The following is a 22,096-nucleotide window of genomic DNA, read 5'->3' on the forward strand; positions in this document are numbered from 1 at the left end:
AGCAGATGAAACTTCTCTAAACTCATTTAATCTAATCTAAGTTGTGCCCCTTGCCGACACAGCCACCCATTCAGTTTTAGACGATTACATTTCAGATGCACAGCTTAATCTGACAAAGCGTGATTGCCATTTAGCTAGGCTAATGCCATTTAATTTCGAGAAAAGGAACTGACAAGCCACGTGCTAATCAGGCTAAACTCAGAGCAGTCGCATCATCACTGATGAGCTTATGCACAAAATAGGGTGTTGCTCATGTCATGTTATGGTGGCAGCTCTCATCCTCAACAGCTTTGTCACTATGGATATGCTTCAGTGGAGAAACACCCTCTTTCATTTACATTACAGCAATTAACATTACTGTAATGAAAGTCTCAGTTACAACTGAGTCAACTGTCACAATAAACGCATTACAATTTTGATCAGGCAAATATAAAAGTCTCACCGAAATGTTTCATTAGGAGGATACAAGATATCAGCCTGACCAAGCTGCCCACCATTATTCGGTAATTCAGCAACAAGTCCTACTACAAACACGTCTAGCAATATTCTGAGCTGTCTGCAAATGGAGCAGAAATGAGGCCTTAATGCCTCTTCAGAGTATGATGTGATTGCTCACCGCCAAGAAACACACTGGGAAGGGAGGAAATGAGATGAAATCAAATCTGAAATCGAAATGAGCTACTGAGCCACGGCAAAAGGTTTGTCTTTTCTTTTCTTTTTTTTTTAAACCTAATTCCAGGTCTGTGCTAGGTCTGTGCACCACCTAATGACCCACTAAATTTAACGACAGCAGAAAATGTCTCCTGAACAAATTTACTCACCCTCAAGATTTCCACCCTATTAGGTGCAACAACATCAGCACAACTAAGACGGGGCACTGCTGAAATAAGAGCAAGTTTATTTCTGTGTAAAGGGGCCCCTCAAAGCTCAGTGATGGCACTAGGCAGTGCACATCAGGCCTTATCAAGAGGAAAGAAAGCTATCCCCAACACATTGACAACAAGTAGAACCATACTGCCAGCTCTTTATGTGAGGAGGAGCACAACACAAGTTACCCTAACATAAAGGTAATCGCCACGCGGTTTACATAACTCTCCATCATTACAAAATATGTTAACCCATTCAAGCAAATAGCTATTTTGATCAGTTAGAGATGAGGTGTCCAAACCGGTGACATCAAATGCAACTGTAGTTTGTTATCACCATGTTACAAAAAACAATTCATATTAGTCCTAAAAATAAAGTATGACCAGTAGAAGCAATAGAGGTGACCCCAATGCATATCATATGGAAGGCATTCAACTCCGCTAAACTCTAGGAATGCAACCAGTTGGGGGCGATGAGATTACTTTCCCTCCCTATTGAGACGTACATAACCATGGCGGCCTACAAGTGAAGGGGTTTTCTACATTTTTTAATAAAAACTAATAAACTAATAAAACTAAAACTATTTGGAGTGTTGTTATACTACGTTTTTGTAGATGACGCCAAATCTTAAAAGGCCAACATGTAGTACTAGTCGGGGTTCCTTAACAAAGTGGGTGTTGAGGAGCGTTGCTGTCGTCACTGATCACCAACTGCTTTGTTGTGTTGTCGGGCCCCTTCCCTAATTTTTTTTTAAAGTTTGGGGCAATTCCACACAAAACTGTCACGTCCATAACGCCAACTAAATACCATGGCATTGTGTTGCCGTTATGGATGTGACAGTTTTGCACGGAATTGCCCTTTGCATGTTTTAGTATCTGCACACATTGACACAGCATACATTGCATACAAGTCTGCTGCCTGTGAGAGTATCTGGGAGAGTAGCTGTGGGCCTGCAGATGGCACCCTGGGAGAGAGGGATAGGGATAGGGGCAGGTACTATATAGCTGGCAGAGAACAAAAAATTGTGAATGCCAGTGTGCAACACCTGAAGTTCGCCTGTCCATTCTCTCTCTTTATATCAAGGTATGTTTAGTTTTCATCTTAATGTTGCCATCTAAGGTTGTGTTTTGTAGAGATGGCTGGTTAATGTTTTAAGTGATTTTGATGTGAATCTTATTCATTCAAGCAAATGTTAATTAAAGCGAATCTTTGTTGCCACCAATTACCATGTGGCCATTGGCTTTTAGTGATGTCACAAGTGGATGAATTGGTTGCTAAATGTTGTGTAGCTGCTATATTCTCACCATGTTTATATTCTTATCAAAGACGTTAATGCTTTAATGTGTGATTATGACTTTGCAACATAACCAAAGGCAAGTTATTAAAGAATGTTTGTTAGAGGATCTAATGTTGAAATTGTCTGAACCTTGATGGATTTGCCTGAATATTTAAGCATTTATTACTAATATATTTTTAATATATTACTAATATAAATGGAATGCCAGTGTGCAACACCTACATTTTGCCTTGTCCGTTCTCTATCTTTATATCTTCCTTAGACTTGGAGGCCGGTAATACTAATCAGATGGCATGTCAACAGTATGGGCTTAAAAATAAGACTGAAGTGCTAAAGTACAAGCCCTGATGGCGGAAGATGGCCTCGATACTACAGCAGACTTCACAGATGGAGGAGCAGCCTCGAGCAGGTCACACAGCTCCTGCGCCACCTCAGAGAGGAACAGACACACAAGCTTCTGGTGGGCTCTTCCCCAGGCCTGAGTGTAACTGAGAAGGAGAGAGGGGCATTGCTGAGTGCTGAACAGCTGCAGAGTCGCTCCAGAGTACGGGCCTGGACCAGCTGTTGCAGTGTTGTAGTTGAGGGAGCACCAAGTGGCATGTACTAACTGCATCCCCTTCTGTGTTAACCGCATATGCGCAATGTAAACAAACTCTGCTGATGCTCTTCCTGAGGCCATCTCACAGGCTGACACTCCATTATCAACGGTCAATTTCTCATTAGTGGTGGACATGAGAAAGCCACTGTCAGTCTTTCTCTATCTCTCTCTCTCTCTCTTTCTCACTTACTGACTCGGCAGCCGAGTGAGACAGTGATTACAGCCAAGTGGTGCGATTAGATAAGTCTTGATTTGATAATACTCTGAGGCACTTGTCGCATTTTCTAATGCATTCCAGCCAAGCATCTCATTGGCCCCTATCACCAGAGACAGAAGCCAGCGAGCGATCCAGTCCCAAACGATGTCACTGGCAGAAACCCGCCACGAAAGCTAATGAGGGGTGGTTGAAGGGGCTGAAACCATATGCAGAGGGCAGAAGAAATCGGAAAAGGGGGGCATTGGGCAGGGCTGGGGTGCAATGACAACTACCTACTCAGCTGTGACAAGAAAAGAACTAAATCAGAGAAAACACGGGCAAGATGACACTTAACATTACATCCAACATGAGGGAAAGAGAGCGGCATTCGAGCGCTGCTCGAGGCGTCCCGGTGACTGGGTTAACGCACCGCTGTCTGGGCTTATCTCACTCATGCTGCCGTGGGCACGCACACACACACACACACCCGGCAGTGCTCTGTATCTGTATCTTACTTTCCGCAAACATACACCAGACACACCCTCCATAGCACAAACACAGTGCTTGCATGCCCACCTTTCTGCCTGACTAGCATGGCAATCCGACAACAGTCTTTGACAGAGTCCTGATGGAAGAGAAGTTAGCAACCCTTGACACTCTTCAGGACATAACCTCTTGACCTCAACAGACGGTGGGAGATTTGACCGGCTGCATTGCGGAATCACTCGTCTTGATTGTCCTCTGCTAAAGGATAACCTCACTGACCCACAGTGCCCTCTCCCAGGGCACTGCAGTCACGCTCCACTGGTGGGGTGGAACGCCACATGAATGCTGATCGAGGAAAGCCCAAGACACCCTCTGATGATTTCAGCAGATATTTTTTTATGTTTTATTCAGATTCTATCCTGTCGCAGTGTAAGAACAAAATATAGTCTCGAAACAACTTGGTAGTTTACTCTAGAGGAGATTTATTTTGAGTACTTTTCCCTCTATGGGAAAACGATGTGATGTTTTGATGTTTCTCGAATATTGCCTGGGAAAGGAAAAAAAAACAAAAAAACATTTCATTCCTCCCTCCCTTCCTTCCTCTTTCCGTCACCTTGCTTCTTCTAGGCTTTTAATTAAGGTTGCCTCCCCAGGTCTGTCATTAAAAAAAACTCTGAATGAGATCACACAGAGGAGAGAGGGAAAGGATAAGGAATGGAGTGTGTGTGTGTCTGTGTGTGTGTGTGTGTGTGTGTGTGTGAGACAGAGGGAGAAAGAAAGAGAGAACGCTTGTGTGTTTGTGTGTGCGTGTGAGACAGAGGGATGGAGAGAGAGAGAGAACGCTTGTGTGTTTGTGAGACAGAGGGGGAAAGAGAGAGAGAAAAAGAGAGGGAGAGAGAGAGGACGCGTGTGTGTGTGTTGTGTGTGTGTGTGACAGAGGGAGAAAGAGAGGGAGGTTGAGTATGTGTGTGTGTGTGTGTGTGTGTGTGTGTGTGTGTGACAGAGGGAAAGAGACAGAGGGAGATGAAGAGGGAGAAAAAGAAACAGCATGACAATCTACTCTTGCTCATACAGCATTGGCACTGCGTGTTTGTTGGAAGTACAGGCTGTCCCTTGACTAAAGTCCAGACAAAAGGGAAAAACTAACAGAATGGGGGGAGGGGGGGGGGGGGTGTCTGGACCGGCACAGCCACCAGATCCACCTCTCAGAACACTTCTGTCCACTGCAAGCTGTAATGACCTCCCCCTCCTCTTCCCACCCCCACCCCACCGACTCCCACTCGCCTCTGAAGTGGACAGAACAAGAACAGTGTCTACTTCGTCCCTCTCCCCTGAGTCTCTGAGTGAGTGACAGCGGAGATGCAGTCAATGGTGCAGAGAGGGGAGGAGGGGAGGGGGAGAAAAGAGAGGAGGGTAGAGGAGATGGGAGCAGGGAAGAGAAGAGGAGAGGAGATGAGAAGAGAGGAGAGATGAGGAGGGATAGAATGGGTTGAGGCAGACAGGCCAAGAGGGGGGAGCTGGGGGTGTGCTTGCGGGCGGGCCTGGCAGCTGACACATCCAGCCTGACACCCAGCCACAGCAAGGCTGAGCCGCTCCGGCTGCTGCCCATCCTACTCAGCTCAGCGCAGCGCAGCATAGTGAGCCATCACCGCCAGCCACCTCCACCTCCACAGAAAACACCTCACCCACCCCTCTGGGCACCGCGCCAGCTTCTGCCACACATGCTGTCCCTGAATCCCAGCTACAGCCCTGACAAGACCATGGTGCTGGGGCTTGGAGGAAAAGGAGGTCAGGTTGGCAATCTAAGAGACAAAGCAAGCAGCCAGAGATCTAGCAAAATCACAGGCACACACATTCACATTGGCAACACGTCTGATGAGGAACGCTTACAATGCATTTAAATGCCAGGAACATCGCATCATAGTGAGGAAATAATGGCAGATAATGGGTCTCCTGGTAGAGTACAGTGTCTGTCAGAGTAGATTTTACGTTACTTGGTCACATGGTCACACTAGTGGGATACTGAGAAGCAGACAGAGGCATCACAATATGTGCATACATACCCACATGCATACACATACCTTGCTAGTGGCAAGAGTTTAGATTGAAACAGGGCTGGTGTATGGCTTCTTCAGTGTCACAAATGGATAAAAAAAGCTCCTGCTCTAGGACAAAATTAAGGGACATAAACCCTCCTTGCCTTCTGCTAAATCTGAGCACAACATCCCATCTGTACCTGAATACAGAGAGAAATGTCACATTCCTGTTCTGACAAGATGAAATGACATCCTAATTCCTCTGGGTGTGATGTGAAGGAACAAACAGCAAACTGAACCACACTGATCTGCTCCGTTTTTAAACTGTGTCTCTACTGCCCCCTGCAGACAAAAGTGGGGAGCTACACACCAACTGCAACCAAACAGATAATAACCGGAGGTACTTGGCAAGATATCTCTCCCCGAAGTGAGAGCAGTGTGTGGACACCATTCGGTAAGCAGGCTATATCCCCAGGTCGGCTCAAGCACAAAATAGTTTCTAAAATGAACTAAATATGAGGCAGCTGCTTTTCCTTTGTATCCCTGCAGGGATCAGGGACCTTTGATGTATAATTTCCCCTTCTTGGTTAATGGGCCTCAATCTCAATACTCATTCCCTTGTGACCTTAATTAATTCCAAGTAATGCAGATCGAGTGATTATCACGGTACATTATGCAGCGTATATCTCTAGAGCCGACTGCAGATGAGGCCAAAAGAGCTAATATTCAAAGTGTCCAAATGCCTGAGAAAGTTGAGTGACTGACTGATAGCCCTGTATGCGTTTGAATCACAATTACACTTTATCAGCCAGTGCAAATGAGACTCTTAGATCAGGCTACGTGAGGTGTCCTCTTCATCAATACCCCAATCTGTAATCTAATGGGCTTAACCCTGTGGAAACTGAGCACACCAACTTCTAGTTCACTGACAACCAAGGGATGGTGTAGTATGCAGATATCCAGCCATAATACCTATGCAGTGCACATGAGCACAGAACAGACAGCTGAACAGCCCTGTAAAGTCAACACGTGCAAAGTCAACACCTGCAAAGTCAAACATTTGGACTGTATATTGGCTTTATTGCAAACGGACACATTTAAAACCTGAACTTGACAGACACGGCAACCATGGGCGTTGATACACACAAAGGTTTGTAAGTTGTAAGCTCTCACAGGTTAACACATTTTACACAAGTCGTTTAGCTGTTGATTGCAGAGTAAAGGAGAGTGCCAGAAGCATGTCAAGGCTAACTCTCACTGGTAGCAATGAACGCATTCTAAAGAACCCTCTTATAGAGCAATGCAATCTGACAAACCATATTGGGCGGGGGGGTTACACTTTTTCTAGGTCAACAAATGCAGTTTACAGCATATCTTTGTGGCACAGATCCGTGAGAAGGGCGTTGGTGATCATCTTCCAGTCCCACCCCACTTGTCTCTGAGGTCTTGCTCCACACAGCGCCTCATCAGCTCTCATTTAAACGGCTATAAGGTCAGAGCCAAACCAGCTGAGCTTATACACTTCAACATCCGTCATTAAAGGATGCAGAACACAATCGGACAAATGTTATAACAATACACCGTTAAAATTTTTGTCATACACACCCTGCATATGGATCCAGTCAAAAGCTTAATCACCATTCAAAAATCAATCACTCACTTTGAACAAAGGTTACTATGAAAGCTGATTGGTATGAGGCAAAGGCTCTATTAGATTGTGGCACCAAAATGTTCATTTTAATAGAAACAGATGAGCTTTGTGTGGTGATATAAGCAGGATAACAGCCTTTGAGGTTTTTGATTTGGACAAATATGGACTTGATGGTGCATCCAGGAAATCTTTGCCTCCGCCTCATGCTTGTAGGAGTGTCCCAGTGAAATTCTTGCATCAGTCACATTGGCACGTTCTTGGGGACTTACTTCTGTATGGCAAGGAATCTCCATAAAAGCACTCTGAAGCCACATAAACACCTAAAAAAAGCAAAGCTAGCTAGCATGTCACCTTGACTTTCTTGATGCGGTTCATGACGTTCCCCAGGTCCTCCATATCGATGACGGACCCGTGGCCTGGCTCCTCCTCGCCACTGCTCTCTGCGTCGCTGCTGGACTCCACCAGCTCCTCCTGGGAGGCAAACACAGCAGGCTCAGCCACTCTGTTACCTGCCATGACCCCCATTTACTAACACGCACGCACATGAACATGCACACCCACATGCACACGCACACACACACACACGCACGCACACGCAGACACACGCACACACACCTAACTAGCTAAGTCACCCTCACACGCTACAGGGCCAGTGCAAAAAAAAACAAAATGATGAAGCACTGTATGACACAGGAAACATTTATTACTGCAGTTACCTTTGGGTGGCCCGAGGCTTAATTAAATCAGGACGCAGGTGTGCCGTTATGGGGAGCAGGGGAGAATTCACTGCACTTGATTAAAGTCATTTATCCAGCATGTGGACCAGCAGGATTAACTTAAGCGCTAAATCAAAAAAGGATGTGTTTCTGATTGCCCTCTGACAAGAGCTTTTGAGAGAGCTAAAAATGTGTGATATTTTACTGTGAAACGGCAGGCTGGCTTAGCATATAGACCTGGAGACAAGCATGGTGAAATGTAGATTAAACATGGATGCACTGCAAAAAAATAAATCTAACCAAGTGTTATTAATCTTATATTAAGATCAAAAAATCTACTTGGTATTGTTTTTAGTATGAAGAGACTTACCTAGCACTCTCTGAAGATAATTTTGACTTAATTTAAGGAGTCTTATCAAGCCGTTTTTGCAGTGTGTGAGGAGGAGAATGAAAGCCTTCAGCTGAATGTATTGTGAAATCTCAACACCAACCCAAATGGCCTTAACACTAGAAGTGCCCTAATTAGCCCATTTCACAAGATGGGGCCGCTGTGTAAATCAACTTCCTGTGGAACAGCACTGTCCCATAGACAGCAAAAGAAAAGTCCACAGGAAAGACAAAAACAGGAAGATGTTTTACCCTGCCAATTAAGGCATCATTAACATCAACGAGGCCGGACACCTGGACACTGTGAAATAGGCTTATTTCATAACTAGTAGAACTAGACCAGTGGGCCACGGCTGAAGTGCCCGTGAGCAAGGCACCTAACCCCTCACTGCTCCCCGAGCGCCGCTGTTGTAGCAGGCAGCTCACTGCGCCTGGATTTGTGTGTGCTTCACCTCACTGTGTGTTGTTTGTGTTTCACTAATTCACCGATTGGGTTAAATGCAGAGACCAAATTTCCCTCACGGGATCAAAAAAGTATATATACTTATACTTAACTGCTGTAAGCACTTATTTTGACCCTTAGATTTTAAACTCTACATTCAACCAGCAGGACTGTATGTTTTTTCTTGAAGTCATTTTACACGCAAGTTTTTTTAAACGGTCAAAATGACCGTAGCAGCAGTTCTAGTGTTAAAGAGGATGACAGTCCTTGGCCAACAGTACGCGGCAGCGGCACCTTCCACTGACCTCAGAGCTGTGGTGCTGCTTCTGCTCGCTGGAGCACTTCCCCGCGTCCCCCGCCACGTCTTCTGCCCCGCTCTGCTGCTGCTGCTGCTGCTGCTTCTTCTTCTTCTTGCTCTTGCAGGTGCCGTTCTTGCACTGGCCGCTGCATTTCTTCTTCTCCCCGCGGGCCAGCGCCTGCAGTCGGGTCAGCAGTCGGCCCTTCCACGCCTGGAAGTCTGCCTGCACGCTGCCGTGCCGACTCTTGGCCACGTTGTTGTCGCCCTCGCCGCGCGTCAGCACCCGTGAGGCGCTCAGCATCCACAGCCACTTGTCGACACATTTAGCCACCTGAGGGAGAGATGGGGGAGGCAGAGAGAAGGAAGGTTTCGGTGTTAAGGGCCGTTTACACCGGGAACGATAACTATAACCATAACAATAAAAGCATACACATTGACCAGGGATAAGAAAAGTCTCCGTGTTGATGAATGTGATGGCTAAAATATGATGGATTCTGAATGGCTGTCAGCTTTTTATCGTTCTCAAAATCGCTCTGAAAGTGATCCCCAACGATATCGTTCTTCATGTTATTATAGCTATAGTTTATGTGTGCACGTCGTCATTCATATTAGCTATTAGTTTAGTCTTGGTGTAAACAACCCTTTACCCTGTGCTTCTAAAGAGTAACCATTAACAAACTGCTGTGTTTGTGAATTTATGAGAACTGTTTTTTGAACCATGAATACACTACTAATTAGATAACTCTACATGGACCGGACATACATAATTTTGTTTCCCAAAGCAGTTATATCCCTCATTAGAAAGAGTAAAGAAAGTACTCTCATACTTATAAAAGTAGACTACTTTCATACCACCATCACATTCTGCGCCACCACTGCAAAACATGTTTATCTCACCGTGTTGTAGTGGTCGGTGTAGACAGAGTCCCCCAAGCCAAACACAGTATATCTCAAGCCTTTGAGGTAGGTTTTGCCATATCTGAAATCTGTGGAGGCCTCCTCCAGCCATTTACAAAACCACTCTGCAGTCTCTGTGGGTTTGCCATCCGTGTAGGTAGCCAGGAGAAACACACACACCGCTTTGCTCGTGCACTGGAAATAAACAAAAGGGTAGCCAAAGGCTAAGTAAGGCTCTGCATTCCTCCAGGCCAGAGGCTTCTCCGACAGCCAACAGAAACATGAGATCCCTGACTGACTTATCTGCAGTGTCTGTGTCAGAGAAGGAAGGAAGGAAGGAAGAAAGAAAGAAAGAAAGAAAGAAAGAAAGAAAGAAAGAAAGAAAGAAAGAAAGAAAGAAAGAAAGAAAGAAAGAAAGAAAGAAAGAAAGAAAGATAGAAAGATAGAAAGATAGATAGATACTGTATTGATCCCTAGGGGAAATTCAAGGTCTCAGTAGCATATAGACATCACACACACATTCACTAACAGCAGAAAAAAGTAATTAAAAGGATATAATATAAAAAAACACAACTAAGCAATAAGGACAGTAGAAGATAAAGAATATACTAAATATACTAAAATACAAATTATACTAAATAACACTTAATCTAAATCAATTCTAAAAACAGTATCCACATAGTGGGTAATTTAATCAAGTGGCGCTGGCAATGACTGAGGCAGGGACTGAGCCTGTGATTCTCTGTGCATAGTAAGGTAAGGTAAGGTAAGGTGCTCTGTGTGAGTGAGTGTCATGGTGATGGTGCAAATGAGTAAGTCCAACAGTGCAACAGTGCAAGAATAAAGTCTAGAGACCAGCATAAAATAAATATGGACATATCAGCGAGTAGGCAAGGTGATATAAAAAAATAACTATAGAAAAAACTATATCTATATATATCTATATATACATATATATATATATATATATATATATATATATATATACATATATATATATATATATAACTATATAGAAAAGGTATAAGTGTGGCCACAATTCGTCTGTGGCATGGAGGGAGGGGTTATGCATATGTGCTAATATAGCACGCAAACAGTGAGGCAATAAGACAGTGGTAAAAAGTGGCTAGTGGACAGACAGGAGGGGGTGAAGAGGCAGAGAGATTATGCAGAGAAGTCTATCTCTCCTCTTCCAGAAAACCCTGTCTACAGTGGTCTTATCAGCAGAGAGAGAGAGGTGTTAAATAAAGAAATAAATTATGGTTTGGGTAAAAATAATGTAAGAATAATTCCTTTGATATTTTTCCTGAGATAAAGAGATCAGTCAACCATATTAATCGCTGGCTCAACCAAAGACTGCCTGATTGGCAGCCCAGACACAACACTGATGTATGTAAAATGGATGAATGCAAGAAAGCAAGATGTCTGTAGTCCCTGTATTGATTTGGTTTATGTGCAGGCCTGGACTATGGGTTGGGTTGAAATATTTTGTCAGTTCCCTCAGTAGCCAACTGATCATTCACTTCCCAGAAATCTGCTGGAGCTCATTCATCACCCTGGCAGGCCATTACGACTGGGAGCCAAATGATGTAATACATAAATAACTAACTCACAAGATCAGTTACTCTGCCCTGACTGCGTGTCAAAATACATCATTCAGCAATTTAGAAATAACACAAGTTAGGAAAAAGGTTCTACATACAATATGTCTTTCTGGGGTACTTCATTGAAAGAGCAATCATCCAAAATTCAAGATAATAACCTTTCTAGAGATTTAGCTAATGGATTTAAGATTTGCACAGGGATTAAACAAGTGTCAGCGAGATAACAAGTACAGTATGAGCATATGCATGCATACACAGGTGCGAACACACACACACACACACACACACAAACTCAAGTTGGAGGAAATTAACCAATCTCACCTCATCTGATAGTCTGTCGTCAGGATCATAATCTTTCAAGTCAATCACCTCAGATATAAGTCCTAGATTCTTGACATCTTCAGCAAGCTCTTTGGCAAATCCCTACACAGAAAACACCATCTTAAAATTGTACACGAACTTGTACATGAAATTGTTACAATAAAGAACAGTGTGATTAAACTGAGACAGAGCCTTTAGCCTGGTTATCTAGTAGTCAGCACTCACAGCTTACAACACAAACTGGGATTCTGTGAGAATGGCAAATTGTTTCATTATTGCTCAACAAAATAGATTAATCTTCTGTGTAAAAACTCTTTAGGCAGGTGATAAAACATGAGGCAACATTACTAAACCTTATTGTAAAGAAGACTTCAAAAGGTATGCAGAGTGATGGAATAGTGGTTATCGGTGCACCTTACTCAAAGGTCTGATTTGCTCTGCATCATGGAGGAGATCAACATAACTTGTGTATGGGGCTATTACACATCCAATGTCCAAAAAATACAGTAACAAAAGAACAAGTGGCATGCCCCTGAGATGAACAATGTGTTTAAATAAGCAGTATCCAATAAAGAATAAGAACACTTATATTGTGATTATCACTACCAATTGGTATACAAACTGCAAAAATAGATGCAGTTCCATTCCAGTATCTTATCATTGTAGGACCCTAATAACATTGACTTTACTGCCCACACTGACTGTTTTGTCTGTCTTTGGCATGAATGCACTTCATACCTTTGCAGTTCCGGTTTGTGATCCGTAAAAAATCTTTAGTCCAGACACATGTTCCACTTTCTCCTTTACAGGATATTTTTTCTTTTCCTCCGTTTCTGTCGTTTGGTAACGCCAGGGACTAACAGGTGTAACGACCTTTTTCTGCAGGAATACATGACAACATTGGCGTTCTTATGATGTGCTCTTGAACACAAAAATACGTTTAACCACCAGACGATCTATGGCATAAAAACCGAGCAAGGTCACTGCATAATACAACATGAGACTTAACACCTTTTAACAGATTTGACAGTCCATCAAAACAGCATATAGGATTTGTTATTGACTCTTGGAAAATATACAAAGTTTCAATTCACCTTCTTCAGCACCAGGTTAAGGGCAAACCATATGCCCACAACGACAGCCGCAGCGGTGTAAATATACAACCGGTTATGCCACAGCGCCAATACATAGCTTTCTGTGTAGCGTCGCACATTATCCAAATTACCTAAGGATTTAAAACAAACCCACTATGTAATTCGCTGTATAGTAGAAATTCATGCCACAAGTCCAAATATTTCTACAATATACAAATAGTCGGTTTATTGGCTAACATTAGAATTATGTCCGATACTCTAGTCTTGTACCATGAAAGGTTACAGTAGCTGACTGGCTAGCTAATGTTACTTTAGCCAACTTCGATTTACCAACAAAGACTTAGGTCAGATAATACTGTTAGCAAGAAATGAATCAAAGTGTAAATGTATTGTAACTCATTTTAATGAGTAGAGTAAATGTTCCATTATCTGGTACTGCATTGCGTTTCATAGTTAGCTGGATAACTATCACCTCACTTTTGTTTCAAGGCTAGCTAGCAAGCTAATTTAGGAAGCTGATAACTCACTTGGTAATTCGGCGCCAAATGCATGAGAGAAAGTATCCGCCAGCAACGTGAGCGGCAACATTCTCAGTGTCGTGAACATCACAGGTTCCGGTGTATGTTATTTATCCTTCATAAATATGTACACAGAAAGTATTGTCCCAGACAAGTTGAAATTATTAGAAACATCAAATGTAGACAGCCATATTGATAAACTGGAATTGTGGGTAGGTTATCCTGGGTCACCAGTGTGTACATGGACTGGCCACAAGAGGGACACCTCACCCAGCAGCAACTACAAGCAGCTTTCCATCACTTCACACTCACAGGATTGAAGATGAGGTATTTTCAGTTCAAATCATATTTTGTGTGAATAGTTAGCCTACAATTAGGCCTACGTAAAACAGTCTACTGAACACATATGATAACTATATGTACCGCAAAGTAAGTGGTACACAATATGACTGCTCAGTCCTGAACATTCTCTCTAAAAAATAAATCACACTGCAATTTGTCACTATTTCATGTGTGCGTTTGCTTTTGTGTATATGTGTGCTTCTCTGTTCTCTGTGTGTGTTTGTTAATGAGTGTGTGTGTGTGTGTGTGTGTGTGTGTGTGTGCGCGTGTGCGTGTCTGCTTGCCTGCATGTGTGTGTGTGTGCATGTCTGCTTGCCTCCACGTGTGTGTGTGTGTGTGTTTTATGTGTGTGTGTTCGCTTATGAGTGAGTGTGTGTGTGTGTGTGGGGGGGTAAATAGTTGTTTGTAAATAGTACACACAACACAATGGCTCTTTGACTACTTTTTTTTTTACTATAGCTTAGACTCAAAGGATCTACAGTATAGCCTATACAATGCATACTGAAAGTATTACACACAATACTCCAACACAAAAAAACAGGTGTTTGGAGTGTTTTGTAAATTTATAAAAAATAAAAGACAAAAATATCCCATTTACATAAGTATTCAGAGTTCCTTTGAGAGGACGAGAGAAGCGAAGGACAAACATCAGTGCAGCTCAGTGCCTGGTTTCTTCATATACAGCACTGGGAATTGTGGCCAAATAGTTCAGTCTTCCTTTCATTAGACCAGATGATTTTACTTCCTTATTATGGTTTCCAGGGCCAAAGAGTTTTAAAAAGATGTAGGCCAAAGTCAAATGACAATTTTCATCAGAGTTTATTTTAAGTTTAAGTTTAAGGCACGTGACAAATGAAAGATTGATGAGTTGTTTTCTCTGATTCAGGCTAAAGGGCAATTGCAAGTTGCAACCACTGCCCAATTTGGTGGCTGCTAGAGTGCAGCAGACAATATTTTAGTCTTTTGTATTTTTATACATGTTGTGGATATATTTTGTATTTTATTTTGATACCTTTATAACATGTTTTCATACATTTACATATTACACCTTGGATGGATGGATCCTCAAGGCAATTCAGCACTGAGAAGATACATGTTTGGTCCCGCTAGGCTGTGGTAAATCCATACTCTTGACATAACATTGCCAGAATAAAAGAAAAACAGAAAAAGTTAAATCTGTGTAAGCTGTAACAAGAGTAACTCCACCCTAGCTCAGGTCTTCCAATAGAACATGTGATATCAGCAGATTTACCAAGCAGATAAATGATGCAATGACTGTAAGAGGCAGTCAGGTTGATCTTTAAGCTGATTCATCTGTTCTTAATTCTGCAAGTTGTAACAATGGTACAACACTTCTCCCTAGTCCCCGTCAATCTGCTGAACACATCCAAAATCAGGGCCCAAGAGGGATGTCTGTAGAAGTTTATTGATTAGTTAAAAAACATTTGCACAGACTTGGAGGTTTTAGTAGCTGGTTCCATGGAAATTGTGTCTATAGGGCCCAGGAGAATTCCAGAATTTTATTTTGAGGGTCTGGTTAATCTTTCACAATTTTGTTTAGACCATCGCAGGACAGAGAGAAGACAAGACTGCGAGGAAGGATTGTTCAGAGGGTCCTGCATGCTCACAACAGCTCTGACTCAAGACAGATATTCAAATTCATCAAGGAAAGTCTCCTCCTCCTATGACATAAAACAACGTAATCATAGATAAGTTGGAGACATTTTTAAAAGCGATTTATCAGTCAATATGATGAAACCAATGTCCTCAGTCATTTACAACGACCTATAATCTCAGGCTTACAACTGATAACATTATTGCATAAGAAGGGCTGTGTCTGCATATTCAGGTCAAAATTCAACTATAGGCATGAGCAGTCTTACCAAAACACTATGAAAAAAGAATGTAAAATAATCTTCTACTGTTTAATACAGTAACTGGAATGCCTTATATTTTCATCATTATAAAAAAAATAGAAAAACTGGAAAGTGCTTGTACGTGTATGCAGATATATGGATATGTGTCTATGGGTTAATCCCTCTTACAGCAGTCAAGTTTATAACCACCAAGCAAAGTCCAAAGAGATATCTTGTGAGGTCTACTTCATGTACCACAAGGGCCTTGAACAGCTTTTCAAATAGCGTTGCTAGCTAGACAGAGACTTGTTTATATATAATGCTATAGCTCACATGTGTATGTAGTAATATTTATCCGGTTTTACATTACTGATTGATCAAGAAACCGGCAAGATGTCCTCAGGTATTCCAGATGTCCTTAAAGAGTGGGAGGTCTTAGAGAAAGAGTTCTACACAGTTCAGGTAAGACTTTTTTGACACTTACATTATATGCCTCAGTACCTTCTCATTTTGGGTCAGACTCACTTAAGAAATTAATCTTACTATAATGAGAATGAATGTCATGTTAACTAAAGGGACTGGATATATAATTTGTATTTATGAGCAGAATATAACTTACTGGCCCTTCAAGATTCACACAGTTTTGTTTGCTTGTTTATTTCCTCCATAGCAGTTAATTTGCTAATATGTTTGATTAGGAGACCCACAGGTTATACATGCAGAAGCTTGATGAAGTGTCAAAGTTACAGAAGCGCTTCTCATCCTCCATCAGTCAACAAAAGAAGAGTCTTAAAGACATATCTCGTTCAGTGCAGAAGTGAATACATATTATACATTACCACACACACAACTGAACTATGCATATTTTCAGAATCTATTGATACAGTGCATACTCAAGTAAGTATTCACATCACTTCCCTTTTTCCACATTTTGTTATGTTTCAGACTCATCCTAAAATGGATTTCATTTTTCAATCAATCTACACACAATACTCAAACACCCTACAAAAAAGCAAGTGTTTGGAGTGTTTTGTAAATCTATAAAAAAAATAAAAGACTGAAATATTCCATTTACATATGCTGACACTTGCCATTGACCTCTGGTGCATCCTACTAATGTGTGCCTTTCCAAAAATGTCCAGTGAATTAATTTAGGCACAGGCGGACTCTAATTGTAGTTGTAGAAGCATCTCAAGGACCATTGATAGAAGTAGGATGCACCAGAGCTCAATGGCAAGTGTCATAACAAAGGGTCTGAATACTTATGTAAATGGATATTTCAGTCTTTTATTTTTTATATATATAAATTTACAGATTGATGAGAAAAATAAATAAATCCATTTTAAGATGATGAAACATAACGAAATGTGGAAAAAGTGAAGCGCTGTGAATACTTTCTGTATGCACTGTATATCTAAATATCTGACTCCCAGATGCAGAAAAGGACTATCAGAGGAAGAAGCCAAGCCCCTGGATGACATACGCTCACAAATACGTGAGAGGCCGAACATTTTCTATGAAATGGAAGCTTTCCTACCAAAGAAAAATGGGTAGGAAACCACCGAGGTTTTCTCATCTTGTAGCAAAAATCGAAATGTATCATTTATGTCATTATGTCAAACATTGTTTGTTGTTTTATATTGATCTCTTAATTCAGGTTATACCTCAGTCTTGTACTGGGAAGTGTGAATTTAAACCTTCTGAATAAACAGTCCAAGTAAGTACCATGTATATCTCTGCATTGCAAGTCATATTTGCATGTTATTAAAAATAATGTTTTTATATAAAAGAGGTACATGTCATAAGGACAGAGATCCAAGACATGTAATTTGACTGTGATGATGTGCAAAATTAATCAATTGGTGTATCCCGACCACCTCTCCTTAAAACATTTTCCCCTCTATGTTCTTCTTTAGAACAGCCTACAAGGATGAGTATGAGAGATTCAAGCTCTACGTGACGGTCATCCTGCTGGTGCTTGCTTTTCTGTGCCGTTTTATAGTTAGCTATAGGTAAGAAGCTATATCCAAGTTGTGGAAACAATTGCATACAGGCCACTGTAATGACAAAGGTGAATCGAACTCTTGACTAATACTAATAATTTTTTATGAGATTTGTCGATGCTGTCCTCAACTTCCTGTTGGTGTGGTTCTACTGCACACTTACCCTTCGAGAGAGTGTCTTGATCAGCAATGGATCCAGGTCAGCTCACCAACCGACACTCATATAAAAAAGAAAGACATCAAGACTGGTCTGTGTATAATATGTCAATTGTTCTTCTCTACTTCAGAATTAAAGGGTGGTGGGTGGCCCACCATTACATCTCCACCTTCCTCTCTGGAGTCATGCTGACCTGGTCAGTGCAGCACAGTCATCTGTTTTTGAGGTCATTATAGAAGATACCATTCATAGTATTCAAACACTCATTCATGTTTGGTCTCTTCAATTTCTTAAGGCCTGAAGGCAAGCTGTATCACATGTTTAGGAACCAGTTTCTGGCCTACTCAATGTATCAAAGTAAGTACAGCTACTCACCTTTTCATCTAACATTACTTACAACAAAAATGTATTGTGATAATGCTGACATTTTAATATTAATCAAAATTTAATTCAATGTCCAGGCTTTCTGCAGCTTCTTCAGTACTACTATCAAAGCGGATGCCTCTATAGGCTCAAGGCTCTCGGTGAAAGACACAATTTGGACTTGACAGTAGGTGCGGATACACACTCTTATTTTGAAACGTCTTTCTGGCCAACTGCAACTCCATGGCCAAAGTATACATAGCCCTCCATCACAGAGCCATGTGAAATGGTATGTCTGGGATGCCTCAGTACACTGTCAAATGAGATTCTAGGGTGAACGCTGTTTACTCATGCCATGATGCAGAGCTTAAAATCATCTCTTTGAGTTTGAAAAGGCTAAAGCAGAGGTTAAGATTGGGGTAAGGATTGTTTTCAGGAGATAACATTTTTGCAAACAGTAGAATTCTTTTATCATTTACCAGAGCTAAAATTGTAATTGTTTTCTTAATGACCTTATTTCAAATATGTAATTTGCCTCAAATCAAAATATGTGCTGCGTTGTGTATCTGAGAAAATATGTTTGTTTGCTCTCAGAGGGTTTCCAGTCTTGGATGTGGAGAGGCTTAACATTTCTACTGCCCTTCCTCTTCTTTGGTCATGTGAGTGTGGTCAGACCACTATTTTCTGTAACTCTAGACCAACAATTTACGTAGAACTACTTATCATTTGAAAAATACCTTATTCAGCTTGTTTTGTAATTTAGTTTCCCTGTGTCTGTAATTTATTCACTGTATATGTTGTATATTTGTTTGTTTCTTTGTCTCCCAATTACAGTTTTGGCAGCTGTTCAATGGGATCTCCCTTTACCTAATGTCCCAACTTCCAGAATGTGTAGAGTGGCAGGTAAGGTACACGCCAAAAATAATATACCAATATACCAAATAATAATATACCAAATATACCAAAATAATAAGAGGCAAAGGAATCCACGATCCTAAACGGTTATGATTAGATTAGATTAGATTAGATTCAATTCAATAAAGTTGAATCTAATCTAATCTAATCATAACCGATCAGGATTGTGGATTCCTTTGCCTCTTCCTCAACTATTATTTTGGTATATTGGGAAATACCGTCAGTTGTTATGCCTCTAATAATTAAAGTGATCAGAATTATGATGTAAGTGTCATCCTGTTAATTTTGCGATAATGATCAGCTGTTTTACTCTTATTATTTTCTGGTAGTGGTTTGTTATTTACCTCAGCAGTTATCAAGAGATAGTCAGCTGTCCACTAACCAATCCGAATCATGAGAGATGAGGATGTCTGACTTAGAATTAAGACTGTCATTTCAAAATTGTTTGGTTTGTTCTTGTCTTGAAGGTATCTATGTGTGGCCACTGCTTCTTGGTGCTCTTCATGGGGAACTTCTTCACCACTCTTGCTGTGGTACGCCACAAAATGCATCAGAAGAATCAGGCAAAAGCAAAGACTCAATGAATAAAGCACTGTCGGGATGATCCAGAACGTTTGTCAACGATGCTGCCATATTGCTGAGGGCAACAATCGAGCGGTAAATCACTGGAGGCCAATGCCCAATTGCCCTCAGCAGTATGGCGGCGCGTTGACATACGTTCTAGAGTCCAATGCGGTATCTATATATATATATCAATGGTGGCTGGCTATACGCTTTCCGAACGCTCGCCTACCCTCTTGAATATCAACGGACAATGAGGCATCTATGTAGTTGTCCCTCTGCCAAGGATGAAGAGTAGATTGGGCGGTAATTGCTGCTAAATTTTGGAATAAGCTGCCATCATTACTTGTTTTTAACACACCTTAAATCTAATTTTTATTTTCTGACTTTTAACTCAGCATGAGTGTTTTTTATTTTATTTTATTATTTATTTTATCATTTCTATCACAGGCTTTATTGCCTTTACATGTTGGTGTGTTTTTCTTCCCTGCTCTTGTGTGTTCATACTGCAAACATTGTTTTGTATTGTCTGATCTTTACAGTTTTGTCTAGCAGGTCCTGATCTTTTATTTGATTTATAAATAAACCTGACTTGACTTGGAATACCATAATAAATGCTTGGCCACAGTGGCTCTGAATATATATATATATGTATATATACAGTATTTAATTATTTGAAAAGAAACCATTTCCATGGACATATCTAATATAAAAATATTATAGTTTTTACTAATGACATGTTCTAAATACAGATAGATCTGTATGTCTGTACAGTATGTCTGCAAGACACCTGCAGACTCAGCTGGAACATGAAGACTCAGCAGGGGTAATCATTATAAATCGGAAAGAGACAGAGAAGGGTGAAGACGTGAGTGAAATCAACTATGATCATACGGTCATATGACCTCCTCACCTATCACCTGTCTTGAACGCAGCCATACGGCACTGTTGTATTGACTTGCATTATAATTAATACAGCAGCCAAATGTGGTACAACATGGTACAAGATAGCTGGCCCAGTGTTAGCTGATTTGCATGCTAACTTCAAGGAATATTTGGACAACACAGAGCATATAGGTGTTGTAAACTAGAATACCCTGACTGGAAAGAAACATTAGATTCACAGCGAAGCATACATTTCCCAAATGGTAATCTTATCAAGATAACCAGCAAAAGGTCCATGAACTGAAGTGTGACCCACATAGTAAATAAAGAGCACCTTGACCTGGAAACCTGCTGTTGTCTGTTTGTAGCAAAAGATATTCCTTTTATCTAACATTTACATTTTTAACATTATGTCAAAACAGTTGTTTATTCACATTCTGATGCTATTTCTAGGTTATTTGGGGTGTTTTAAACTATGGAAAATTCTCACAGCACCTTTAAACAATAAGTGATAGCCTTAATACATTTACATATAATCACAAAATATTCTAATCCCAACTGATGCTTTTCCAGTCAGTAAAACTTTGGTCTGAGCATACCCTTATGAAAATTAACCATGGTTTCACTATCGTAAATAGCCATGGTCCTTCAAATAACCCTGGCTTTTAGGTTTTTATGGTTTTGTGGCACTTTTGTTTTGGAACTGTTTTGGGAGACAAAGCTGACACCAAAATTGAGCTCATTTCCCTGTTAGAAGATACAGCCGACTGATCCAAAATGTATGCGTACTGTGCAAGTCTCTTTGACCAATTTGTTAAACTGAATAGTAGAATATAATGAATTCTAATGCAATGAATTGAGCTAGAGAAAACATACATAACTCTAAAAAACATTTTGTTATGTATAGGTTTACTCAGTTACCCTGGAAATCCAGAGTTCTCGCGAGAGCACAATGGAATTGTCTCTGCAAGACACTCTGGCAAAGAGCAATGATGCACGTTACTTTTTCCCCTTGCATTCCGGGGAACCAGCTAAACTGATAAAGACAGCGCTGCAACGTTGGAGGACAGTACACATTGGTCGTAGTGTTATCCGATTGCGTCGAAGTCCGAAATCATTCAGAGTAAACCTGGTCTAGTGTTACCAACTGCGTGCAGTGAGATTTTTAAATGCACTCTTGTTGCCGCCCCTCGATTTGGGCCATTACATTGCTCTTTGCCAGACCCTTAATCTTTCATCAGGGTCTGGATTTTCCAGGCTATCACTCAGTACATTGATTTTAATTTGATTTCAATGCATGGAATCATGTACACAGAATACATTTAAAAACTGGCTGACACTGTCATTTTTAAACTTCTTTGTTACTCTGGCTGATAAACATAGGACTCCGTTTACCATATGACATAAACCAAAATCTTCATTAAGGAAATGAGAAACGTTTAACCTGGGAAGTTTTCCCCATATTGCTAAAACTAATTGTAATGTATTATTCTCTGGTTTCAATGATTATTCTACACTTTTGATATTTTACGCAGCAACAGCCTGACACTCCCTGGAGGACTGCAGGACTGACAGTGGATTTTAATTAATAATATAATTATACTTT

General features: G+C 41.0%; 2 protein-coding genes across 3 annotated transcripts in view; one reads left to right on the forward strand and one right to left on the reverse strand.

The window, feature by feature from the left end:
* The window catches only part of tyw1 (tRNA-yW synthesizing protein 1 homolog (S. cerevisiae)), a 61,690-nt gene extending 48,091 nt beyond the window's left edge, over nt 1-13,599 (reverse strand). For both annotated transcript variants that reach the window (XM_076282444.1, XM_076282443.1), the window contains exons 1-7: nt 13,418-13,599; nt 12,891-13,021; nt 12,535-12,675; nt 11,797-11,898; nt 9,872-10,066; nt 8,982-9,305; nt 7,483-7,602 (exon numbers count right to left, since the gene is read on the reverse strand). In XM_076282444.1, coding sequence (XP_076138559.1) covers nt 7,483-7,602; nt 8,982-9,305; nt 9,872-10,066; nt 11,797-11,898; nt 12,535-12,675; nt 12,891-13,021; nt 13,418-13,496 — 1,092 coding nt within the window. In that variant the 5' untranslated portion in view covers nt 13,497-13,599. The remainder of the gene's footprint in view (nt 1-7,482; nt 7,603-8,981; nt 9,306-9,871; nt 10,067-11,796; nt 11,899-12,534; nt 12,676-12,890; nt 13,022-13,417) is intronic.
* Nucleotides 13,600-16,144: 2,545 nt separating this feature from the next.
* Nucleotides 16,145-19,791, forward strand: tmem120ab (transmembrane protein 120Ab). The gene is made up of 11 exons (XM_076281556.1): nt 16,145-16,423; nt 17,040-17,156; nt 17,264-17,323; nt 17,523-17,618; nt 17,719-17,808; nt 17,897-17,962; nt 18,062-18,123; nt 18,228-18,320; nt 18,724-18,788; nt 18,964-19,032; nt 19,512-19,791. The coding sequence occupies exons 1-11, from the start codon at nt 16,323-16,325 to the stop codon at nt 19,626-19,628; spliced, it is 936 nt and encodes a 311-aa protein (XP_076137671.1). The 5' UTR covers nt 16,145-16,322; the 3' UTR covers nt 19,629-19,791.
* The last annotated feature ends 2,305 nt before the right edge of the window (nt 19,792-22,096 follow it).

The sequence above is a fragment of the Alosa pseudoharengus genome, unplaced genomic scaffold, assembly GCF_046254945.1.
Source record: "Alosa pseudoharengus isolate Yale_2024_CS ecotype anadromous, Long Island Sound unplaced genomic scaffold, YU_APseudo_1.1 YU_APseudo_1.1_scf_13, whole genome shotgun sequence".
Classification (NCBI taxonomy): Eukaryota; Metazoa; Chordata; class Actinopteri; order Clupeiformes; family Clupeidae; genus Alosa; species Alosa pseudoharengus.